This window comes from Lutjanus erythropterus, chromosome 17 (assembly GCF_056507025.1).
Source record: "Lutjanus erythropterus isolate fLutEry1 chromosome 17, fLutEry1.hap2, whole genome shotgun sequence".
Taxonomy (NCBI): domain Eukaryota; kingdom Metazoa; phylum Chordata; class Actinopteri; order Lutjaniformes; family Lutjanidae; genus Lutjanus; species Lutjanus erythropterus.
Genome location: NC_139333.1, coordinates 31,295,838 through 31,319,385, shown reverse-complemented (window position 1 = coordinate 31,319,385; position 23,548 = coordinate 31,295,838). Strand labels below are relative to the sequence as shown.

Sequence of the window (23,548 nt, the reverse complement as noted above, 5' to 3'; positions counted from 1 at the left end):
ACAGTATTTGACTATTTTTTTTTTCATGCAACAGTGTTCTTACCCACATTTTCTTCTACTAAGAACAGAATTACTGCAGTTGATTGTCTTTAAATAGCCCATTTTACTGTCATAAGGACTGCATCATGTTTTTTCATGTCCAGACACAGGTAAAAGCATGACCCCTTCAAAGTATGGTTACCATCACATGGACGACTATACAATTAAACGTCCCCACCCACGCTAGTCGGCACCAGAAATTCTAGTCGTTTAAAATATTTAAAAATGAAATATTTGTCAATATTTCATTCATGTATGATGCCAGTTATCTGTTGCCGCACGGCACTAGTCAGGGCTGCGTCTCTGTCAGATGGCAGCCCCTCTCACCCAGCGTGTGTGAACCGATCGCCATGGCAACACCGGATGTTTACATCAGCAAAGTCGGACAGATTAATGTAGACTGTGACAGAATAAGCTGATATATATTCACTCGACTGGAGAAACGTGACCACATTAAGCACAGACACAGACACAGACATAAACCTGCAGGCGGAGCTGCTGCTGCTGCTGCTACTACTAGCTGCTAACGTTAGCCACACTGTGTGTCAGGCTGGCAGCTAATGTTAGCTCTGGGTCCTTTACCTGCAGACACTGTGACCCTCTTCGGTCTGGAAAGGTGAGGCTTAAGCATGTAAGGTTTGTATTGCACGGCGCAAAGTAGCGTGCATTTCAGCGGCATTTAAAGTACGATTTGGCTATTGTAGAGTGTGATTAACATCTTCAAATGGCTCTTAATACACACAGTATTTTTTTCGGACAGTGTTTAACATTATAAATTAATAAATTCTGCCATGTGTTTTCTTAGTGACTATTCTAAATTTTGCGTCTAATCAACAGAGAAATTAGTTGCCAGGAACATCCCTAGTGCACACACTCAAGCCAGCACGCCTGTGGTGTTGGTGTGCAGCAGTGAAATGGGTCCCCGCTGAAACACTTTCCCGCCGCGCACTTTCTGGACATTGTCTGGGCTATTCACAGGTATAGTGGTATATGAAAAATTCATATCATAATGAAAATAAAGACCGGTTTTCGGTACGAACCGGTATACCACCCAGCCCTACAGAAAGCTCTTTCTTACATCTCTAAAACAGTCATCACTATGCTTATATGAGATATATTACCTTCCACTTGTCTTCTGACAATTGAACTGACTTGAAACTCAACTGCAAATCATGTGAAAGTAAGAATAAACATTTGATTATGTGAGGGAGCACTTCATTTGTTTAACAAAAAGTCTGTTGGCCACTGTGTAGCTCCACAGAGGTAAAGTCTAAAGGGCAAGTTTGTTGGCTGTGATTATTGTCTGTCAGAACAATGGAGTTTAAGGAGTTTGGTTTTATGGACCACACATGAAGAAAATTGCTCTAACGTGTAAAATCAACAAAATACAATGAAATGAAAACACAAAATTAAGTATAATTAATTGTGCTCAAAAACAGAATGTATTTGGTAAGGATGAGTATTCTTATGATTTATTTAATGAGGCTGGATGATGTGGCCCTAAAATACTATCACAATATTTCAGGGTATTCTGTGATAGAAGATATTCTTGATGATGACAAAATACTGAAAAATATTCTTCAGTAGCCTGTTGAGCTCTCCCTGCAGGACTTGTCAGTGCCTCTGGGAAGTTGCGATGTTGCTATTGCAACAATTCACGCAAACTCAGCAAATCCCCTTGAATTCAGTGCGACCTTGCAATTTCGTCCAAACTCTGCTACTTGTCCACAAATTTGACCAATCATCGTTGCTTCCCATGATTTCCACCAATTTCAGCAGTCCCCCGCACAAACGTCAAACATGTACATCTCAATAAGCCAACCCACTGTGTTATTATTCACTATTTTTTCTGCATTTATATTTTTTTTATTTCGTCATGGGTACTGAAAACAACACATTTGTCATTGCAATCGACATTTATCAATTCTCTTGGCACTTTTATTTTATAATTTTGTGCTATTTTTGAGTTTGAGCTCCAAAAAGATTTAGAGCTCAAACTCCTGAGATATGCCTCAGGTGCACAAATAAAGCAGATTTTGCTATTTTTTATAATACTGAGCATTTTTGGTGAGGTTAAATTGAACGAGTCGGGTTTTGTTCCCCCTGGAACAAGTTTCTTGAATGAATGAATTATACAATTTTCTCTTGGTCCCACAGTTTCATTGCAAAAAATGCCTGAAATTATTGCAACAAGATTACCGTTTTTTTTAGAAAAGCTGCCATGAAATCAGACATTCTGGGCCACAACAATCCCAAAAAAGGCCCAGAAAATTCTGGAGGAACTGACTTGTCTCTTGTTGTACTTAACTGGGTTCTCCTACTTGAGGTGGTGAATTGAGTTTGTTGTATCACCCACCTCCTCTTGCTGTTTCAGTCTTCTCTCATATTACTGTGGTTTATTGTACACCTTAGCTTTTGTAAGCAAATCATTTCCACACTGCTGAAGTCGCTTCCCTTTTTGGAACTAACTCCCCCACCGCAATATTGCCCTTAACACTATATGAATTTATTAGAGCTGCTAAGCTTAATTGATTATTAATTGATTAATAAATTAATTGCCACATATTTTGATAATCGATGAAGTGGTTTGAGGCATTGTGAATGTGAATATTTTCTGGGTTCTTTACTCCTCCCTGACAGTAAACTGAATATCTTTGGGTTGTGAGCAAAACAAGACATTTTTGAATGTCATCTTGGGCTTTGAGAAACACTGACTGACATTTTTCACAAACAACTATTTATTGAGAAAATAATAGACTGATTAATCAACTATGAACATAATTGTTAGTTGCAGCCCTAGAATTCATAATATTGTAATACAGCTACTATCACAATATGAAATAAGAATATATTGTTGTGAATGAATATGGCACACCCTTACCCCGCATTTACACCAGGCGCGGCTGCGCCGCGGCATGCAGGGAGATAGAACCCATTCTAGTCAATGCTGTAATTTACACCAGAAGCGCCGCGGTGCGTCTCAGCAGCGTCCCAGAAGCGGCTTGGCGCTCCGCTCTGCGGAGAATACACAGCGAGTCTATTTTCGACGGATGGCGCGTCAGTTGACACAGAGCAGGTCGAATGGGCAGGAAGTCAGGCACGGAAAACAGGGGAGAATCCGGTTGTTTTTCAAAATAAAAGACCCCGTGCAGACTCGCGATCATAAAGACAGACAGAAAATAAACAATTTAACTACGTAGCCTGCTTATCCATGGTAGAAGCACAAAGAGCAAGGAAAGAGGACTTAATCAACAAAATCAGAGCAAATAACATAATCAGAAGGGCAAAACGCTGCGCTGTTGAAATGCTTCTGAAACGCTGCTGGTGTAAATTGAAGTAGTGTGCATGACGGAGCAAAACCGCGGCGCAGGCGCGTCTGGTGTAAATCCCGGGTCACTCATCAATACTGCTCATTGGTTCCTTTAGATAGCTTAACTGTGCAAGAAAAATAAAGTTTTTTTTCAACAGAACTTACACATGTGAAGGAGATATTTCGTATCACCAGTTGAGGGTATGAGGTTCTCAACTTCAAAGAATTTGCTCAATTTTATGGTTACATCCAGCCAACCTAGCTTATTCAGAACAATTTCAAACTCGTCTTACAAGCTTTTCATGGCTGTCTAAAACACAACAGACAAAGATTAGATGGGAGTGTTCTTACCCACATTTTCTTCTACTAAGAACAGAATTACTGCAGTTGATTGTCAATAAATAGCCCATATTACTGTCATAAGGATTGTATCATGTTTTTTTCATGTCCAGACACAGGTAAAAGCATGACCCCTTCACCATCAAATGGACGACTATACAATTAAACGTCCCCACCCACGCTAGTCGGCACCAGAAATACTAGTTGTTTAAAATATTTAAAAATGAAATATTTCATTCATGCATGATGCATTTCAGCGACATTTAAAGTACGATTTGGCGATTGTAGACTGTGACTAACGTCTTCAAATGGCTCTTAATACACACAGTATTTTTTTCGGACAGTGTTTAACATTATAAATTAATAAATTCTGTCTTGTGTTTTCTTAGTGACTATTCTAAATTAAATTTTGCATCTAATCAACATAGAAATTAGTTGCCATGGAACATCCCTAGTACACACGCTCAAGCCAGCACGCCTGTGGTGTTGGTGTGCAGCAGTGAAATGGGTCCCCGCTGAAACACTTTGCCGCCACGCACGTTCTGGACGTTGTTTGGGCTATTCACCGGTATGGCAGTATATGAAAAATTCATATAATAACGAAAATAAAGACCAGTTTTCGGTACGAACTGGTATACCGCCCAGCCCTACTTCAAACCATGTGACTTTGTGTATCAGTTATTCTTCTTTTCTGTCCAGTTGATCATCCAGAATGGGGACACCATTTGTACAGCTTGGCCTCCTGTTATTAGGGGTGTAAATCACATGTTTCGTCACAATATGATATTATATCAACTCAAAATTTGCTGATATCACAAAGTCTGCCATGATACGATTTCGATTTAGTTCAAGTCAGGGGTCTGCGATTGATATCAGATAATATCAAATTTCCACCTAACACTCAGTTACATTTTTGTCAACTCACAAAAAGCAGCTAAATTATGATTCAGTCAGTTTTATGATTGAACATTTATGACACAGAGATTCCATGGGAATTTCAGAATTCAACACTGAATCGATATATTGATCCAGATCAATGTATGGTTATGCCCCTATCTACTATTAGACCAGAGACCAAGACCAGCCAGTTTTCAGCCTGACTGGCTGGTCAGTGTCACATATCCAATTCTGTGCCCATCATATTCACACACATGTTCTGCACAATGGTCACATCATGTGTGTAGCAGACACTAGCCTAACACCCACAAAAGCGCTGATCGCAGCCACACACTCAGACACATGCTTGCATGAAGTCAGTGCTGTTGATAGGTTACAAGAACAGGATAAAGAGAAGACAGACTGTCTACAAGAAGACAGAGCAGCTGACGATGTTGCAGAACAGTCATAAACTTTCTAGCCCTGCATGCTAATGTTAGCCAGCAGCAGACTACTGTTCACAGAGGGACAGTTAAAATCTCACTTCCTGTCCCTTTAGTAGATAATCTTAATATAACAAAGCCTAACTGTAACCTGGAGGACTTTTGGAGAAAATGTGAAATAGTATTTAACAAATATTTAATATTTAATGGTCAGTGTTTTATTTTGAACACACAATTTAATTTTACAAAAATGTTTGTGAATGCTGTCAATTATAGTACTTAGGAAGACAGAAAATCAGAGTCGGCCAAGAAAATTAGAATTAGTGCATCTCTATTTACTATCCAGCTACTATCTAGCAGTCTTTGCTGCAAGGATGGTGAAAAAAGTCATTTTACCTTGCAGGACACAGGAGTTGTAGGAGTTTGTGTTTGTTTGTTAGTTAATTTGTGTTACTGTTTGATTTTGGTGCGACTCTGATGTTTTAACACATTTGTTTGGGTCTGAACTAATGTTACTTGTAGGGATGCACCGATTTGAAAATTCTGACCGATACCGATATCCGATATTAATATTGCTGTCATAGCCGATAACCGATATTTACCGATATCGATATTTTTATATATGTACATATATGTATATGTATATATATATGTATATATATATATATATATATATATATATATATATATATGTATATGTATATGTATATATATGTGTGTGTGTGTGTGTGTGTGTGTGTGTGTGTGTGTGTGTATGTATATATATAGAGAGATGATAAAATTTTGTACAGACTGAAAATCATGCAAACTGAATTTTTGAATGTCTTCAGGCCAAAACGCACTGCCAGCTTCATTTGATGTGCGTCAAAAGACAAATTAAGCTTCTATAGCGCACTGCAGGCGTCAGATTTAATATTCCATCACCATAAAACCAGCAGTATTTTAGGAAAAGGTCGCTATTTATATGCATCTGTTTATTTATTTAGTATAACTATTAGTAATAGTTTATATCTTTAATAAAATATTGTCCTCTGAGGGAAAAAAATAATAATCTTTTTTCAGGTCCGTCTATATAATGACTAAACGGTGCGCGATATTAATGTTTTTGTATTAAGAAAGCAGGATATTTTTTTAGACCACAGCAGACAGCAAACTGCACACTGACACACACCGAGGAGATGAAGAGGGAGACAGCATCTGGACACTTCATAATGATTTAAAATAATGTTGCGAAGTGACAAAGCTTTCATGGAGGAGACGAGCGTCTGTCTGTTTGTTACTGAGACTGATATTTTAGACAGGGAATTGTACAGTAACATCAGGATTCATCATCAAAAAAGTTTTATATCAGTCAGCACTTCACACACGCTCCCTCTCCCTCCTCTCTGCTGTCCCTCTCTCTCCTCCTGCGACCTGGATCTTTTATGATTGATTTGTGGAATTACTTGTGTAATAAATACAAAAACCTAGATGACAGTCTTTCAAATTTGGATTAATTCTGATTTCAAATACTTTTTATATGCTTACATATGTATGTATATGTACATAAGAGCCTAAATGACATTGTTAGAAGACTGTAGTGGTTTACAGAGACTTTAAGGCCCAGTGTGAGTGCTTGTGTAAAGCATATGTAAATAAGCAGCCAGGAGCTTCCTGCACCTGTTTTACTAGATTTCCATGACTGTTTATCACCAGTGACCACAAGTTCCAGATAAAATATCTTTGTCAGATGATTTTAATATTTCTTGTGGGTGGATAACTGCTGAACCCTGAACAAATCACCCACCAACATGTTTTCTATGGCAGTCAAAGAAAGACATGTCTAAACAGGGATGTGGATGAATGCTATTCATTGATGTTAGCTAAGGTAATCTTATCTTGATTAATGAAGTGGAAAAGTAGCGTTAACGGCCACAGGGGGAAGTGCCATTGTGAAATAAAAATAGATTTCGAAATAAAAACTGCCACAATTGTCAGAAAATAGAAATGAACTTTAATAGACTTTACTAGTGTGAAATTCAGTTTCTTACAGCCTTGCAGTTCTGTTGTGGCATATAGCCTAATGCAGCTTTGCTACAGTATTCATTTGGGTCTATCACAACCAACAGTTCCGGCATTAAACTTTGCTCCTACAGGCCATCAGATGATGCACAAGTTCATTGCAGTTCCCCACTGTGCGAGGATATAGACACAAAAAGGTTTAATTAATGCACATGGTTGTTTTTCTCATACTGTCAATAACCAGCCAGTGCATGTGCAATATGGCCTAAAATAATATCACATCATTCTGAGATATTTTTTTGCACTAACAGTATTTTTCACAGTAGAGACTGCAATATAATAATTACTATCACAGGGTAATGTAATAATATAGTTTCAGTTGGTGTGGTCAGATTTATACAACCTCTGTATTCGGCCTGTATAAAATACAATTGATTCCCAAGATGTTATAGTAGAGCAGACTAGAGCTGCAACGAGTAATCGATTATTAATTGATTATTAAGTTAATCGCCAACTTTTTTGATAATGGGTTTGAGTCTTTTTTTTTGGCAAAAAAAGTCTAAATTCTCTGATTTCAGCTGTTGTGGACAAAACAAGACATTTGAGGACGTCATCTTGGACTTTGGGAAAGAGTGATCAACATTCTTCACCATTTTATGACATTTTAAAGTACAGATTTACACATGGCTCTGAGCCCAGGAGGGGTCTGTAGCTTTTAAGTCAGTCACTCTTCCTCCAGAGTCACTGAACTGTTTTAAGTGTTTAAGAAACTAGTTAGAGTATTTGATAAGGCTGCACAATTAATCAAATTATAATCACAATCACAATTTGGCTGCCACGATTAAATTAACATAATCATTGGTGATATTAACATTTAAAATGCAGGCTCTGCTGCATATCAGATCAAGCTCTTTCTCAGCCAGTAGTCAGCCAACCACCAGGGGGCGAATGAAAGGTTAGGGCTTCATTAAGCTGTGCGAGCGCACCCTGCAGCAGCAGCCCCAAGTTATTCAACAGTGGACTGATGTGAGAGTGAAACGTAATGTCGGGAGCAGAAGATGACAGTACAGCAGTATCTGGAGGTGAGAAGCTAGTGCCTCGAAAGGGATCAACATCCGTTGGAATCCGTCTGGAGGTGTTTTGGATTCAGGGCAAGTGATGTTGACCAAAAAGAAATCATTTGCAAAGAGTGCCATAGAGTTGTGTCTGCGCCGCAGGGCAGCACAACTAACTCAACCACCTGAAAAAACACCACAAACACAAATACGATGAATGCATGAAGGCCAAAGCTAATGCTACTCCACTAAATCCCCGTCCGAGTCCAGCGCCAACCCAGACAACCATAACAGCAACCCTGCATCGGGCAACCCCGTATCCATCCACCTCCCAAAGGCACATTGAAATAACGGATGCAATAGCTTTTTATTTGGCCAAAGACTAATCCAATAAATACTGTGAGCAACAAAGGCTTCACAAACATGGTCAAAACACTGGACAAGAAATATACAATCCCTTCACGCAATTATTTCTCCAAAGTTGCATTACCTGCACTGTATGAAAAATGTCAGGGGGAATAGAGAGGGAAATCACAGCTGTCGAGTGCTTCGCAACTATGACTGACCTGACTTGTTTGTACTTTATGATTGCACTCTGCAATGGCATATTTATTTTTCATTAGCCCTTTGTCTTGGGTAAATTTTATTTTATTATTTATATACGTATTGTTTATCTAAAATAGAAAGTGCAATAAAAATATGTTTTCCCTAACATCATGAATAATTGTGATTTCAATATTGGTCAAAATAATCTTGATTAACATTTTGGCCATAATCTTGCAGCCCTAGTGTTTGATTACTTTTTGTTATAGCAAGTAATTGAATGCGTTAGTTTTGCTATTCAAGTACTTAGTTATTTAGTTACATTTCAAATAAGCAATAGACCTCTGTCACAGCAGATCATAATAAATAAATCATAAAACCACAATGTATCATCAGAAATCAAGGAAACATGTTAAGTTGAAATGCTCGCCTCACTTCACACTGCAGCCACAGTCTTTGAAAATTCCACTCTGGATTAGAAAAACATTTTTGTATGTCTGTTTCACTTTAATCAGAGTTCAAATTAATGCTGACTTTTTGCCAAATGAGCAAGTGCCTGTTTATGAGTTGTAAGAAATCATTAATAATTTTGTAGAAGAAGATGTTAATAACTGTTAAATTGAGCAAAATGTTATTGGAGTAGCAGTGAAGCAGGCGGCCACTTGACGCGTTATTTTTCAGAGCAGTAAGCTTTTGTTTTCATGATAACTCATTATCTTGGGACAACCTGCTGGTTTTCTCTTGATGATGGATAATCCTGAGAAAAGAAAAGATAAAATCAGTGCTGCCTGTTTTAATGTTGTGTTTGTAACTCAAACTACCAAAAAAATAAAGTGGGCAAAGGCCTAATGGTTAACCGGTACAGTCCACTGATAACAGCCTGCCATATGTTTTCACTTCAATCTTAACCTTCATCTCCCTTTCACATTGGGCCATATCAGCATGCTGGGTTTGCACAAGTAGATGTGTGTTTTGAATAAACCACCTACAGTGTAGGGACACCACCAGAAATTTAGCAGTTGATACCAATACCAGTGGATTTTCGAGATTCTCAATATCCAATTGATACCGTGATTTAAAAAAAATTACAAACACAGCAATAAAATTTAGTCATAATTTTTTTCTTTGGCACCTGAAAAAAACTCTTGTGATCTTTTAGGTCAGAAGAGTGAGGGTGAGATTTACAATGCCTGACTTGGATCACTGTCAGGTGAGCATGTTGTCTGTCAGAAAATTAATGGAGTGTAAAAGTGATCTATATTGTGGAATTTTGAATATAGCGTGCACTCAGAGTGAAAGCAGTAGTTTGAATTTACTGACATAGTGACAGACAAAATGTCCCTGTCTACCACAGAACATTGCTTAGCCTCCTACACAGGTGGGCCTTTTCCACTAGTGCCAAACTGTACCGTGCCACATTAAAGTTCCATTATCACTTTCAGCATGCCAAGCTGCTCCTGAGATGGACCTACTCTGGAGCGAGGCTAAAGCCAGCCCAAGCTGGCTGCGATGATGTCTCGCCTGCTGCGGCCAACCCGTGATGAGCCTCCTTTCTTCCCCTCAGACAAGCGAGTCTTGTCATACTAAGCTCGTGTGTGCAGGAGAGCAGAGAGGCAGACATTTCTTAAAGTCTCTTTATGTTCAGCTCTCAGTAGCTCTAAGAGAATCTTTATGTTTTGAAATTTAGTTTCTCTTCCGTGTTACTGTTTGAACTTTCAGGCATCTGCAAGTTACTGTTGATGAAACCGCTGAATGAAAACATTTCCGGTTTGTGCTGCTTCATAATAAAAGTGTTTCAATTATGAAATAACACAGGACTTTTATTGTGAAGAATTTAAGGAAACAGTATGTTTATCACAGAGATGTACATAAACAGTTTATCCACTGGTATACAGCTGCTTGACTCAAGCCTCCTCGAGCTCGTCTTCAGGTAAAAGACACACCTTCAAGTGGGTAGCCCTGTTGTAATGGAAATGCAAACACCTGCTGTGCTGGGCTGATGTGCTGAGTCAAACTGAGCTGAGTTTCATAAAATCCCTCATCAAATAATCCAAGCTACCCCTTTAATATGCTGAGAATATATAGTAACCTGTTGGCACAACCTCTCTCAATAGTTTGGATCAGTAACTAGGACCTCTGTTTTGTCCTTGTTTAGTTAAAGACATTTTAGTTAATCTATAAATTAATGTCAAAGATATTCAGGAATCATTAAATAACCCCGTTCATCTCAAGAAACTGTTATTTATCAGAAATGTTTGGACGTAGTACTTCACTTCAGTGTCACTAGATGGAGCTGTTGCTCCAGCTGAAATAAGTGATTGTTGGTGGTGGGCTCACAGATTGGATCAGTCTGGGATCCTCTTTCATCATTTCCTCACCCTGTCTGCATCAGAAGCTTATAACATTTGAAACACAACCTATGTCTCGTTTTTATTTTGTACCATTGCTGTTAAATTAGTTTTATGGTATTAGAATGAGCTGTTGTAACTTTCTTTGTGTCAATGAAGGCTTGTTTGCAAATGCACTTTCCAAGATTCAGTGTCTACTTAAAGACACACATTCAAGCTGCAAATATTCAGTTTTAAATATACAGCATCATTTTATTTCAGTCTCTAGAGTTTTACCTTTTACCTGACACTTCTCACATTATGCCACTGCTTCTTGCTGTATGCTAATGTAAACGCATAACCTTTACTGAAAACAGTTACACTCAAAAACAATTAAACTCAAAGGTGTACAGTTAAATGTGTACATGTAAAGTGGTTGAATACCATTGTTTATCAGTGTTTCCTCTAGCTTTTTTGCTTTGGGAGGGGGGGTACCTGGGCTGGAATGAGCGTGGTCTGTCGTTGGGGTCCTTGCAGGACCCTCTCATCAAAGGACCCCATTACCATGATTACAGAGCATTTGAACCTGAATAAACAGTTAACACTGATTTGTGTTCACATTTTTTTATTTTAGCAGTGGAACACTTACGCATCTATCCATCCATTCATCCATCAAGTGCAGCGTTATGGGTGGGCCTAACTGGTCTGGGCCCACCCACTTATACAACTGGCCCACCATAAATGACTGGAGAACATATATTTTCTTAACTTTTATTTTTAATTATTAAAATCAGCATTTTATTACACCCTTAAAAAAAAAAGTTTCCATTTGACAAAAAGACAACATTTATTCGGCTATTATCGAGTGTGAGGTCTGGACCAATCACAATGGGCCATAATTTGTTGCACCAGATATGTTACACTTGCGTATGCACGTCACACTATGGCAGTGTACTGAGGAAAGCTTATCATTGTTTTATTTTATTCCTGCAAATGCATTTTTCATCAAAACTAGAACATCTATAAAATGTAGACAATACAGGAGGTAGAGCTGACTTGATTGTCTTCAGATGACCTTCACAGCACAGATAGTTAAGTTTATGAATGAACAGCACATCCCACCGCACTCTCTCTCCTGTTAAAAGTCATTGTAGCTCAGCCATTATTGTGATCACTTCGTTTCTCTCTCTCCTTACAATCAATTTAAAAAGTAATCCAGCCAGATCAAATGAAAATGCATTAAAAGGAATAAAATGACAGTTTTCTTATTGAATTGATATTCTGATCTACTTGATCCAGTTATATATAGATCCTGTTATAGGCCCTTTTGATTAAAATAGAAATTGAATAATGGAATAAAAAAAAAATCTACAACTTGAATTTCTGGGCGGGGGTCCTGTTGGCAGGGCGGGGAGTCTGTTGAGGGGGGAAACACTGGTATTTGCCAGAACAAATCCCCCATAAACAGTTATTTTCAAAATAAATTTAAACATCACTACAAATATAGTGTGACAGTTTGACCAGATTTCCTAGAAAGAAAGTTTTTTTTTTTTAAACACCGTAATTACTCATATTTAGTTCAAACTTTTAGTTCAAACTGCACTTTACAACAAGGGTCAGCAGTTAGGCTTTGTTCAACTGTGGGGCACTTTTCTTAGCTCTGTGTAAAGGGAGGAGCAACGTATTTAAATAGATGCAGTCCTTTAAGTTGTCAATGTGTTTTTTCCTCAGAGTCTTTTTATTTTCTATAATTTGATATAATTGATATATGAAAGTAATTGAATGATCAGTGGAATCTGCAGCTCCCCTCAGCTTTGGCCTGTAACTTTACTGTTTTGGTTCACTCATACTGCTCTTAGGGTAGTATTCACCCACACAGGAAAATCTCCAAAAACCCACCAGGGCTGCCCCCTAAACATTGGTGATTTAAGAAAAGACTCCAAGCCAACTCACATCTTGTCAGTTGAATTACTGCACTTTATTTTTGCTGTGTCTTTGCACCCAGAGAACGCAGGAGAAACTGCATGCCAAGATGTAAACTTTACAGAGACTTTAGACAAAATTATCTAATCACAGAACCAGGGCTGCAACTAACAGTTATTTGTATTGTTGATTAATTAGTTGATTATTGTCATGCTTAATCAATTAATAGTTGTTTGACTGTAAAATGTCAGAAGATGGTGAAAAATGTTGATCGGTGTTTCCCAAAGTGAATTTGATGTCCTCAAATGTCTTGTTTTGTCCACAACCCAAAGATATTCAGTTAACTGTCATAAAAGAGTAAATAATCCCCAAAATATTCACATTTAAGAGGTGAGAATCAGAACGACACACTAACGTTGCCCATTATATTACTATATTACTTCCCTACTTATAATTAAAAGCAGATGGATTGCTGGCTGGAAAGAGGATTCATCTCCACAGAGAAAGACTGAGGCTGTGTGCACCTTTACACACAACAAAACAGCAGCATTAATTGTTTTCTCTGGAGTTTCCTCTGTACTGTCAAGTCTATAACCACAGTTTTTAGTTGAAAGCAGCTTCTTTAACCATTTAAGTCAGTTGTTATAGGTAATTAAAAGGTAATGTAGTGTCAGAGATGGGTAGAGGTGTGGGTACGGGTCTCTAAACTTGAGAAAATATTATATTCGGATGGGTGGTGAGTGGATGATTTATACAGACAAGCGGACTCAGATGAATTAAGGAAATTATTAAACTAGGTTGTAGGGGTGTGTATCTCACTGACTGAGATGATTTGATACATGTCTCAATACATGTTCAGCGATACAATATATTTTAAGTGGCCAACGATTCGGTTTGATACGATTCAGCTCTGTCACAATACGATACGATGCAATACAAAACAATGCAATGTGTCAATCTTTACATTTTGATTCAATTAATGCTACATTTGTAGAGTGCTGTTAGTTGCAGGAAAAATCTCGTGTCTCTGTTCTCTGCTGTCAGACATGTTTTGCATAAATGATCTGCAGCAGCGTTTCTCATCTTTCTTATAAAACCCAAACTTATTCTACACTTAAGTGTTATGAAAGTTTGGTGGTGCGACGTGGTACAATGTCACTTCTGTTGCTGTTTTCAGCGCGGTCTGTTTTGAGCAAATGAAGAGGAGACACAGGAGAGGGAGGAGGGAGCGCTTGTTTTTGTGAGCACGGCAGCAGTCGTCCAGCGAGAGCGGTACAGGCAGAGGCAACGGGAGAGAGAGGACGGAGGAAAGTTAACAGCAGCAGCTCCCTGATCCCAAAATTAAATGTCTGCAGATCTTAATGAGATGTATTGATATGCTAGTGCTGCATCGATTTGTTTCTGATTCATGTTCAGCTTTTTACCGATGCAGACCGTCTGAACCGATGTACTCGTATCTAAGTCCGATGCATTGGACGCATGAGTGAATCATTACACCCCTACTAGGTTGATACTGTTTTTAAAAAAATTCTGAATTGTAGTGGAAATTCTGAAGAATGGTTCACTCAGACACTGAAGAAGAGTTCGGGAGTCCCAGATGACTTACACAGGAGTTCGATCGAGGAGAATTCAGATTAGCAATACACTGAGAATATTGTGACCGCCAACCCAATTCTGAAGGTTACTTCTCGAGTGAAGGTATTTAACTGTCCCCTGACATTCCCTGGAATTTGACACATTGTATGGGCCTGATGTGTCTATCTATGTGTACACAAATTCTGTTGGGCATAAGTGAAAAACAAGAAGCTATGCATACCTCTTTGCTCTAAATCACTGTATCTGTTGGACTCGCTCATGTATTGTGCCCTGCTAGAGAATGTGGAGACAGTCTGTCTGCCTGATAAGCCATAACCTTGGGACCTCAGGAGAAAGTATGTGGGGGATGCACTACTCTCCTACTTGTGCAGTTGTGGACTATAGTTGTGCAGAGTGACCAACTACTAGTGTGCCTGTTCAGGTTAGATGACCTATGACTGGACCCTTCACGGCTGCGTTGTCACCCATATAAAGAGAGACTCAGGTAACATTCTAAGAGCTAGTGAGGCAAATTCCACAACATGAATCAACATATATGTACATATATATATATATATATATATATATATATATATATATATATATATATATATATACATAATCCTGTTGAAGCCAGGCCAGGATGGGACAGAGAGAAATGTGTGTATGTGTGTGTAGTTGTTGGATGACCAGTAGTGATTAATAGCAGGTTTCTTTACAATAATATGCAAACTACTGGTTACCTGGGCCTTCCCCTTACCACAGTGGGTTTTGTAAGTTGTTTGTAATTATGTTTTTGGGCCACCCCTTGTTTTTTAATGAGGGGAATGATATTGTGATTTGGGCTGCACTGAAAGAGGACAACAACTGATAAAAAGAGAGATATGGAGCATTTAAAACCATCCCTGCAAATACAAATGTGGTTCCACAGCTAACAGAAGGTTTGTGACAGGTGTAAACCTGGTCCTCCCTACGTGCTCACAACTGCTCAGTGCCCGCTTGAGACTTTGGAGACAGGGATGGACAGACGTTGGCGCCTCCCCTCCTGTCTTAGCCAAGTACAGATGAGGATGAAATTATTAGCCCCCCTATGAAAAAGTATTTCCCAAGCACTGTTAAACAGACCAAGGAATTTTTAACACAGCTTTTCCAAACATCCCAGTTTTATTTTGGATGCTTACATTATTTTACTTTGCACACAGAAACAAAATTATTTTACAAAAACTAAAAACTACCAGGGTCAAAATTATTAGCCCCCTGATGCTAATAGTCAGTTGTGTATCCTTTTTGCTGGATAACAGCCTGCAGTCATTTGTTGTAGTTTTCAACAAGTCTCAGACTTATCTCCTGAGGAATCCCAGCCCATTCTTCTCTGGTGAATCTCTCAAGCTCCTCCAGGTTTGATGGTCTTCCAGCATGGACCTTGGTCTTCAGTTCACCCCACAGATTTTCAATGTTATTCAAGTCAGGGCTTTGTACAGGCCAGTCAGTAACGTTCACTTTGATCTTCTGGAGGTAGTTCTTCACAAGGAGAGACATTTTGGGGTTGTTTGGGTTGTTGTCGTGTTGGAAGACAAAGTGACGACCCAGACCCAGTTTTGCTGCTGACTGCTTGAGGGTTTCTTTCAAAATCTTCACATATCCTTCTTTCTTCATGATTCCTTCCACCTTGATGAGATTCCCAGTTCCATCCCCACAGCATAATACTCCCACCACCATGTTTCACTGTGGGGAGGGTGTTCTTTGGGTTATACGCCTCTCCCTTCTTTCTACAAACATAAGCAACATCTCTATGGCCAAAGAGCTCTAGTTTACTCTCATCTGACCAAAGGACACGCTTACAGTATGCATAATCTTTCTCCAGGTTGTCCTTAGCATACTTCAGTCTGGTTTGAAGGAGTCTCTTCTGCAGAAGTGGAGTTTTCCTTGGTCTGCAACCTCGCAGTCCATTCCTGTGCAGGGCTCTAGTGATTGTCTTCTTTGAGACTACAATTCCCAACTTGGCTAAGTCGTTCACAAGTGTCTTGGCAGTTGTTCTGGGGTCTTTAGACACATCTCTCACTAGTTTTCTTTCCAGAGTCTTTGAAATCTTTGGCTTCCTACCTCTGCCAGGCTTGTTCTGTACTTTGTGGCTCTCTTTGAATTTCTTGGTGATACTTCTCACTCCAGTTCTTGACACTTGGAAATGCTGGGATAACTTTGTATATCCTCCTCCTGCTTTGTGAGCATCAACAATTATTTTTCTCAAGTCTAAACTGACTTCTTTTGTTTTTGGCATGATGCTTTCTCAAGTGACAGCTCAAACCCTTACTGAAGTTTTTATACTATGTGTAAATTGTAAGATAACCTTCAGTTTTAACTTGATTTTACAAACTTAGTTAAAGTTAAAGCACATCGTTGCACAGCAGTGGTTTGTGCTATGGCTAAATAAAAATGTCAGTTCTTAAGGGGCCAAATAATATTGACTCTGGTAATTCTGTTATTGTGTGCAAATAGAAATAATTAATGCTTTCTAAAGAAAACTAGTATGTTTAGAAATGCTATGTTGAAAATTCCTTGCTCTGTTAAAAAAGCACTTGGGAAAATTTTGAAAAAAACTTTAAATTTCATAGGGGAGCTAATAATTTTGTCCTCAACTGTATACAGTAGGCAGCATGGTAGCTTTGGTTGTGTTGTAACAGCCTTTTCAGGCTGTTAATTGAGGAACTGCCATCATGCTGCAGATGGACATTTAGTGTACAAAGTGACATATGAGCAAATCATTTTTATTTTATGTTCTGACAGCTCTCTATTTTCCTATCTGTCCCCTCCTGTCCTACCCCCTCTTCTTCTGTCTCTTCACTTCCCCTATTTCCTCACTCCTTTGTCTCTCTCAGGTCAATTTATGATGACCAGCCCAACGCCCACAAGCGCTTCATGGAAAAGTTGGATGCCCGGATAAGGAACCATGACCGTGAGATTGAGAAGATGTGCAATTTCCATCACCAAGGCTTTGTGGACGCCATCACAGAGCTCCTCAAAGTCCGTGCAGATGCAGAGAAACTGATGGTAAGGAGATTACTGTCAACAGGACTACAGGCCTGAGGAGGCGTAAGCAGGACACCTTGGTTTGCAACCCAAACTGGCTGCCACATCTCAAAATATAACTCCATTCAACTATGAACTAGATTAAGAGAAGCAAATGAAGTGGGTTTCATCATCTCGTCTTAAGAGAGACAACTAGAATTTATTCTGAATCATCATGTGTGCTAACGTTTCCTGGTGTAATGTTTGCTGTCATTTGCCTTGTGGATGAGAATGATAATGGTAGAGCTGGGCGATGTATTGATTGTGATGTGCGTCTAGATATCATGATAGACTCAGGATATCGTTGTATTGTAATTTGGCAAAAGTGTTGTCTTTTCCTGGTTTACCAGACTTCTAGTTGTTCCATTATTTGCCTTTACCCACTTGGTCATTACCTCCACATTACATGATTATTTATCAAAAAATCTCATTGGGTTAATATTTTGTGAAAGTGCCAGTAGTCATTAAAATTTTGTTGCAATATCAAGGTATTTGGTCAGAAATATTGTGATATTTACTTATTTTTTCACCTAAGCCACCCCTTGGCAGGCACGTGCAGAGGGGGGGGGCGGAGGGTGCTGGAGCACCTGCCCCTTTAACCCTTGATGCCCAAAGTGCCCTTTTGTCAAAGTGTTTTTTTGTTTGTTTGTTTTTTGTAAGTGTGTGTGTAAAAGTCTGTCTGTGTGGCCCAAAATAATAAATAAAACAAAATAATAATAATTCAGATCTACCCTCGGTTGGTCACATGATCCACGTAGACGTGCCCTCACTGCCCTGACGTGCCCAGATGTGCCCTGTAGCTAAGCGCTGCTAAGCAACGGATCGCCCTCTACAGTTCGGCACGCGTGTGATCCGCGGACCACGTGTGAGCATCATAGTTTTACTGTCACTGTTAGTTTTGTATAAGTTATAATATGCGAAATCTCAATGCAGAGTTACAGTGAACAGACAGGACAGATGCTGCTGTGTGCAGCGCATCTCTGTGAAGAGCGACTGATTTAAAAGCTGTCACATCACCTTGAGTGAAATCCAGACCATAACTTTTTTCACTTATGTAACTCTGCTATCACCAAAGAAACAGTTCATAAAACTGTGATGTTCATTGAAACTTTGGTGATATCAGCTGTCTTAACTTCTACACAGCTCCTCTCTGCTCACTGCTGCAGCTCTGTCTGTGACACAGTGTGTCTGCTGATTGATCAGGACTTCTAACCAATCAGATGTGCTGCTGTAGGCGGGACATTGAGCCAGACTACAGAGCGTAGTTGTGTATTATACTGTACAGTCTGTATGATCTAATATATGTGTAGTATATACATAGTACAGCACTATATAAGTTTGAAGTTTTTAATATTATTACCATTATCATTACTATTATCATAATTATTACATTACATATGGTGATAATTACAGACAGACAAAGAGCATCCTGTGTGTGTGTGTCTGACTCTGCACACACCTCTCATAAGTTATAGCCGCTAGTTAACCACACACAGCGTGCTGAGGGGAAAAAGTATGTCAGGCCTCTTTTTGTGTCTATATGTTTCTTGTCGTGGGCAAAGTGCATTAGAGAGATGTATCACTTTACTGTCAAGTGAGTTGCAGTGTTTTTCCTATGTTTTTTAGAGAAAATGAGGCATAGGCTGTTATTTCACTAAAACTATGCAATGTACATGCATATTCACATAATTTTGGACTATTACAGTATAAATACAACAACAATAACAATAATAATTAGAAGAATTTGAATTGTGATTTTCTTAACCTCACATTTAAACATATCAGTACTTGTTTCTAACATTTGTATATATACACACAAATTCAATATAATATGCATAAATATAAAACATATAACTTTTATAACCTTGCTGTCTTGCGCAAAGTGGATAGTCAAACTGAATAAAAGCACAAATACATTTAAATACATGATTTCTATATCATTTAATTCTTTTTTTACTTTATTATTAGCACTACAAATAATAAAGGGCAGATTATGAACCAGCACCATGGAGCAAATTCGTGGCCCCCTTTTAACTTTGAGCACCTGCCCCTCCAAAGGTCTCTGCACGGCCCTGCCCCTTGGAGTACATAAGATGTCGTCAGTGATAACCTACATGGTAATAATAATAATAATATGAAAGCTATCAGCTATCTCACCCAGGCCTTGATGATGGATTACGAACAACTGGAGTTACATCCAATATTTAGCCTTGTCTCCTGACTGACTATGAGACGACTGCTGTGCAGTCTGACTGTTTGTGGTTATTCATTCATAGAGAAAAGTGTTCACAGTTGTTTCTGAAAAAAAGACGATAAAGGAGTCTTTTTTTCAGCTTATTTCACATTGTCTTCACTATCAACAATCTCAACCAGAATCAGAAGTCTGTCAGAGAAATCACAAGGAGCCAGTCACAGTTGTGGGCCACATGTGATATCTCTGTAGCTGCTGCTGGCTCGACATGGATTTTCAGTTTTGCAGAGGCACAGGCTGTAGCCATGTAACATTTTACAGTAGTCTTTGCTCTTAAGGCCAGACATACAATTTTCAGCCACAACATTAAAAGCACTGACAGGTAAAGTCAATAACCTTGATCATCTTGTTATAATGGCATCTGTCAAGGGTGGGATGTACTAGACAGCAAGTGAACAGTTAGATCTTCAAGTTGTTGTATTGGAAGCAGGAAAAATGGGGGGCAGAAGGATCTGAAGTGACTCTGACCAGGGCCAGATTGTGATGGCTAGACCAGTGGTTCTCAACCTGGGGGTTGTGAGGTCTCTTGGGGTCACCAGATGGTTGTGGAGAATTCAATAAAACAATTTATTGTGGTCAGCAGCATGTAATGAGGGTTTTCTGGGGGTTGCAATGTGAAAAGGTTGAGAACCACTGGGCTAGACGACTGGATCAGAGCATCTCCAAAACCGCAGGTCTTGTGGGGTGTTCACTAGGTAAGGCTAACAAGGGTTTTTCCTCTGTAATGGGACAAGTTAGCTAATGAGAACAGGCAGTGTCTCATAGAAAGGTCAAAGCTGTACTCCCTGGTAGCTGACCAGTGCAGCATTATGTGGCTTTAGATAACAGTCTTGGTTGCGGCTCTCGAAATGTCACTTGTCTCTTTGCTCTCAAGCACTCTTGCTCTTTACTGCACCCTAGCCGAATGATAAAAGAGGCAGTTATTATGTAGTCGCTCCCCCTTGTTTGGAAGCTTCACTGTTGAAAGGATTGTCATCAAAAAGCCGACTGGTCAATTGGGTCATGGCTCTCAGCCGTGTGACAAGAGCCGAGAGTTCAAAAATCCCCATCCAGAATCGAGAAGTTTGTCACTGAATCTGTGAGAAAGAGCCTGTCACAAGCCATTAAACCCCATGAAAGGCCCAGTGCACCGATGATGGGTTCAGGTCCCCGCTGCCTGGTTAATCTGAATTTGCCTGCTTTTGTCCTTGCCCCTTCATGGACAATGAGCTGATTACAAGGCTGAGCAGCTGCAGCGAGGGAGGTAGAGAGGGAAAAGAGAGGGCATGAAGAGGGGGAGCAGACAGAGAGAGGAGGGATGGATAGACATGTGACAGAATGTACGGCTCAACCAATACCAAGGTATTCATTCATTCATTCTGCAGCAGAATTAGAAACATGTAGAAACATGTAACAAAAACATGTAGAAATGAAAGTGCTCCCTGAGAAAATGCTGTGAAATAAAAGCTGAATTGTCACTGAAAATTTAACATGCTGCTGATGAGGGAGGTTTTCACTACCCCCACCTTTAAGTGAATTTTTGAAGTGGGGTTGTATGAGATATTTATGCACAGTCAGTGTCTCACTTACAGTAGATGGTGGTTGGCACCCCTCCAGTTTGAAGAAGCAGCAGGAGTACTGTTGTAGGAAGCTAAGCAATGCACAGCTGTGGACAGCAACAAGATGCATTTAAGACACTAAAAAAAGTCAATATCAGAAACCACCGTTATACAGTATAAGGCAAATACTGCTCTCTCCAGAGCAACCAGACTTCTTTAGGAAGTCTGAGGTCCTGTTGAAGATGTCAGTCTTTTAAAACATGTCATTGTTTTACCCACACACACACACACACATATATATATATATATAAAACAAATTTAACAATAGTTGAATTCCAGCACATTAAAGAAATTCATGTCGAGTAAATGATGAATGAGTGGACTGCACTGACTAAAATACAATAGTGTTAAAAAAGTACTCACAGTGATTAATCAGTTATCAGAATAGTTGTCGATAATTTATTACTGGATTAATCTGTGGCACAGAGGAATAAGACACATGGGATTTTTTGACAATATTCAAAATTGGTTGGAATTTTGAGTTGAGGAAAGAAAGAATAAAAGGAGAGAAAGTGAGGCTGTACAGTTAAACTGATGTCTGTGTTTGTTTTAAAGGGTCAAGTGACAGACACTAATCGAAGGCTACAAGAAGCTGGGAGGGAGGTAAGTCCATGTATGCATGAATGTGCAGAAGACAAAAACCTGTGTCCTGTCAGGACATATGCATGCTTGTTAATTGCAGAGACAATCCTGCATTAGACATGACCGTTCTTTAACCCAGCAGTTAATGGTGATGGCCTCTTTCTCATTGTCTCCGTCCATTGTGTGTTCCTTCCCTCAGGTGACAGCTCAGACGGAGGAGGTGATCCGCTGCCGGATCCAGCAGAGGAACATGGCCACCACTGTGGAGAAGCTCCAGCTCTGTATACCAGGTACCACTGCTGCGCCTGTGTCAATGTGATGATGGTCGCTTCAGTTCAAGAGTTAACATATGTATACTTGTGCTTAGAGTATCACCAGTTTAGCACCTTGGATGAATCTTCCTAACTGGTTGAATAGATCCACAACTATTTAAATGGCGGCCATGATATGAGCTTATGTAATTCTTTAAATGTTATGGAAAGCTGCTGTTAGAACAACTCTCCTTTCTCACATAGCCTCGGTATCACAAAGCTGTTATCTATAAAAGGAAAGGAGATACTGATGTCCCACAACTCCTTGTTCCAACAAAAAGACTTGTAATTCTGGTTTTGCTGACCAGTCGATATGGTGAGGGTGAAAACCAGGACAGTTTGTTAGCGAATGTTGAAATCTAGTACTGATAATAATAATAAAATAAATAAACTTATTAAAAGAATTAAATGTTAAATTAGCAGTTATTTTATCAGTATTGGCCATGAGAAGCAGGTAATTATGCACTGTAAATGTGTTCTTTAGGAGCAAAAGTGAGTGAAATGTTTGAAGCAAACCCTGCCACTGATCCTCTTTCCCGTCTTCTCTTCCTCTCTAGTGCTAGAAATGTACAGCAAACTAAAGGAGCAGCTGGAATCCAAAAGGTATCAATCTCTCAAAACCTTTCATCACAGTGTGACTGTTGAAGAGTAACTTCACCCAATCTAATAATCTGGCTCTTTAAGCCAACTAGACCAAAGTGTGACAACATCCTTTTTCCTTGCCCTGTGAAGCTTTGATGTACTGACGTATTCAAGTGCCATGCTACATCTCAGTTGGCTGTGGTCGCAAGTATATATCAAACCTCACCCAGCTACGATGTAGTGTGGTTCTGTGGTACTGTATAGGGGTGTCAAAATTAATCACTTCCAGGATGCAGCACGATGCGGACATGGATGATCCAGCATCAATGCAGTGACAGAACATAATTGATTATAGCGTAGAGACAAAAAAGTTCTAAAATTCAAAATAATATCCTGGTAGCAACCAGCGCCGTAGCAACGTTGTACTGAATTGTGAGAGAATGGGGCAAGTGAGGCAAGAGGGAGGTGACTATCAAGAGCAAGTGATTAAAAACACACCTAGTATTTTAAAAACAGATCTCTGGGCACATTTCAGATTTTATGAACTTGCTGGGAAGCATGAACTGGACAAGACACACGTGTGTTAAGTCTGTCACACAAAAATCAAACACCTTGAAAATACCACTAACTTGAGAAACCATGTTAGTTGTTTTCACTCTGAGAAGCTAACGCCTGGCGCTACTAAGAAAACAGCAGGCCCAGCCCAGCCAAGAATTGAGGAGATGCT

The 23,548-nt window shown here is 39.3% G+C and overlaps 1 protein-coding gene across 2 annotated transcripts in view; it reads left to right on the top strand.

Annotated features, from left to right (window-relative positions):
* exoc6 (exocyst complex component 6) overlaps nucleotides 1-23,548 on the top strand; it is a 76,239-nt gene that overhangs the window by 6,681 nt on the left and 46,010 nt on the right. For both annotated transcript variants that reach the window (XM_084740092.1, XM_084740091.1), the window contains exons 2-5: nucleotides 17,308-17,479; nucleotides 21,902-21,949; nucleotides 22,128-22,218; nucleotides 22,797-22,842. In XM_084740092.1, coding sequence (XP_084596218.1) covers nucleotides 17,308-17,479; nucleotides 21,902-21,949; nucleotides 22,128-22,218; nucleotides 22,797-22,842 — 357 coding nt within the window. The remainder of the gene's footprint in view (nucleotides 1-17,307; nucleotides 17,480-21,901; nucleotides 21,950-22,127; nucleotides 22,219-22,796; nucleotides 22,843-23,548) is intronic.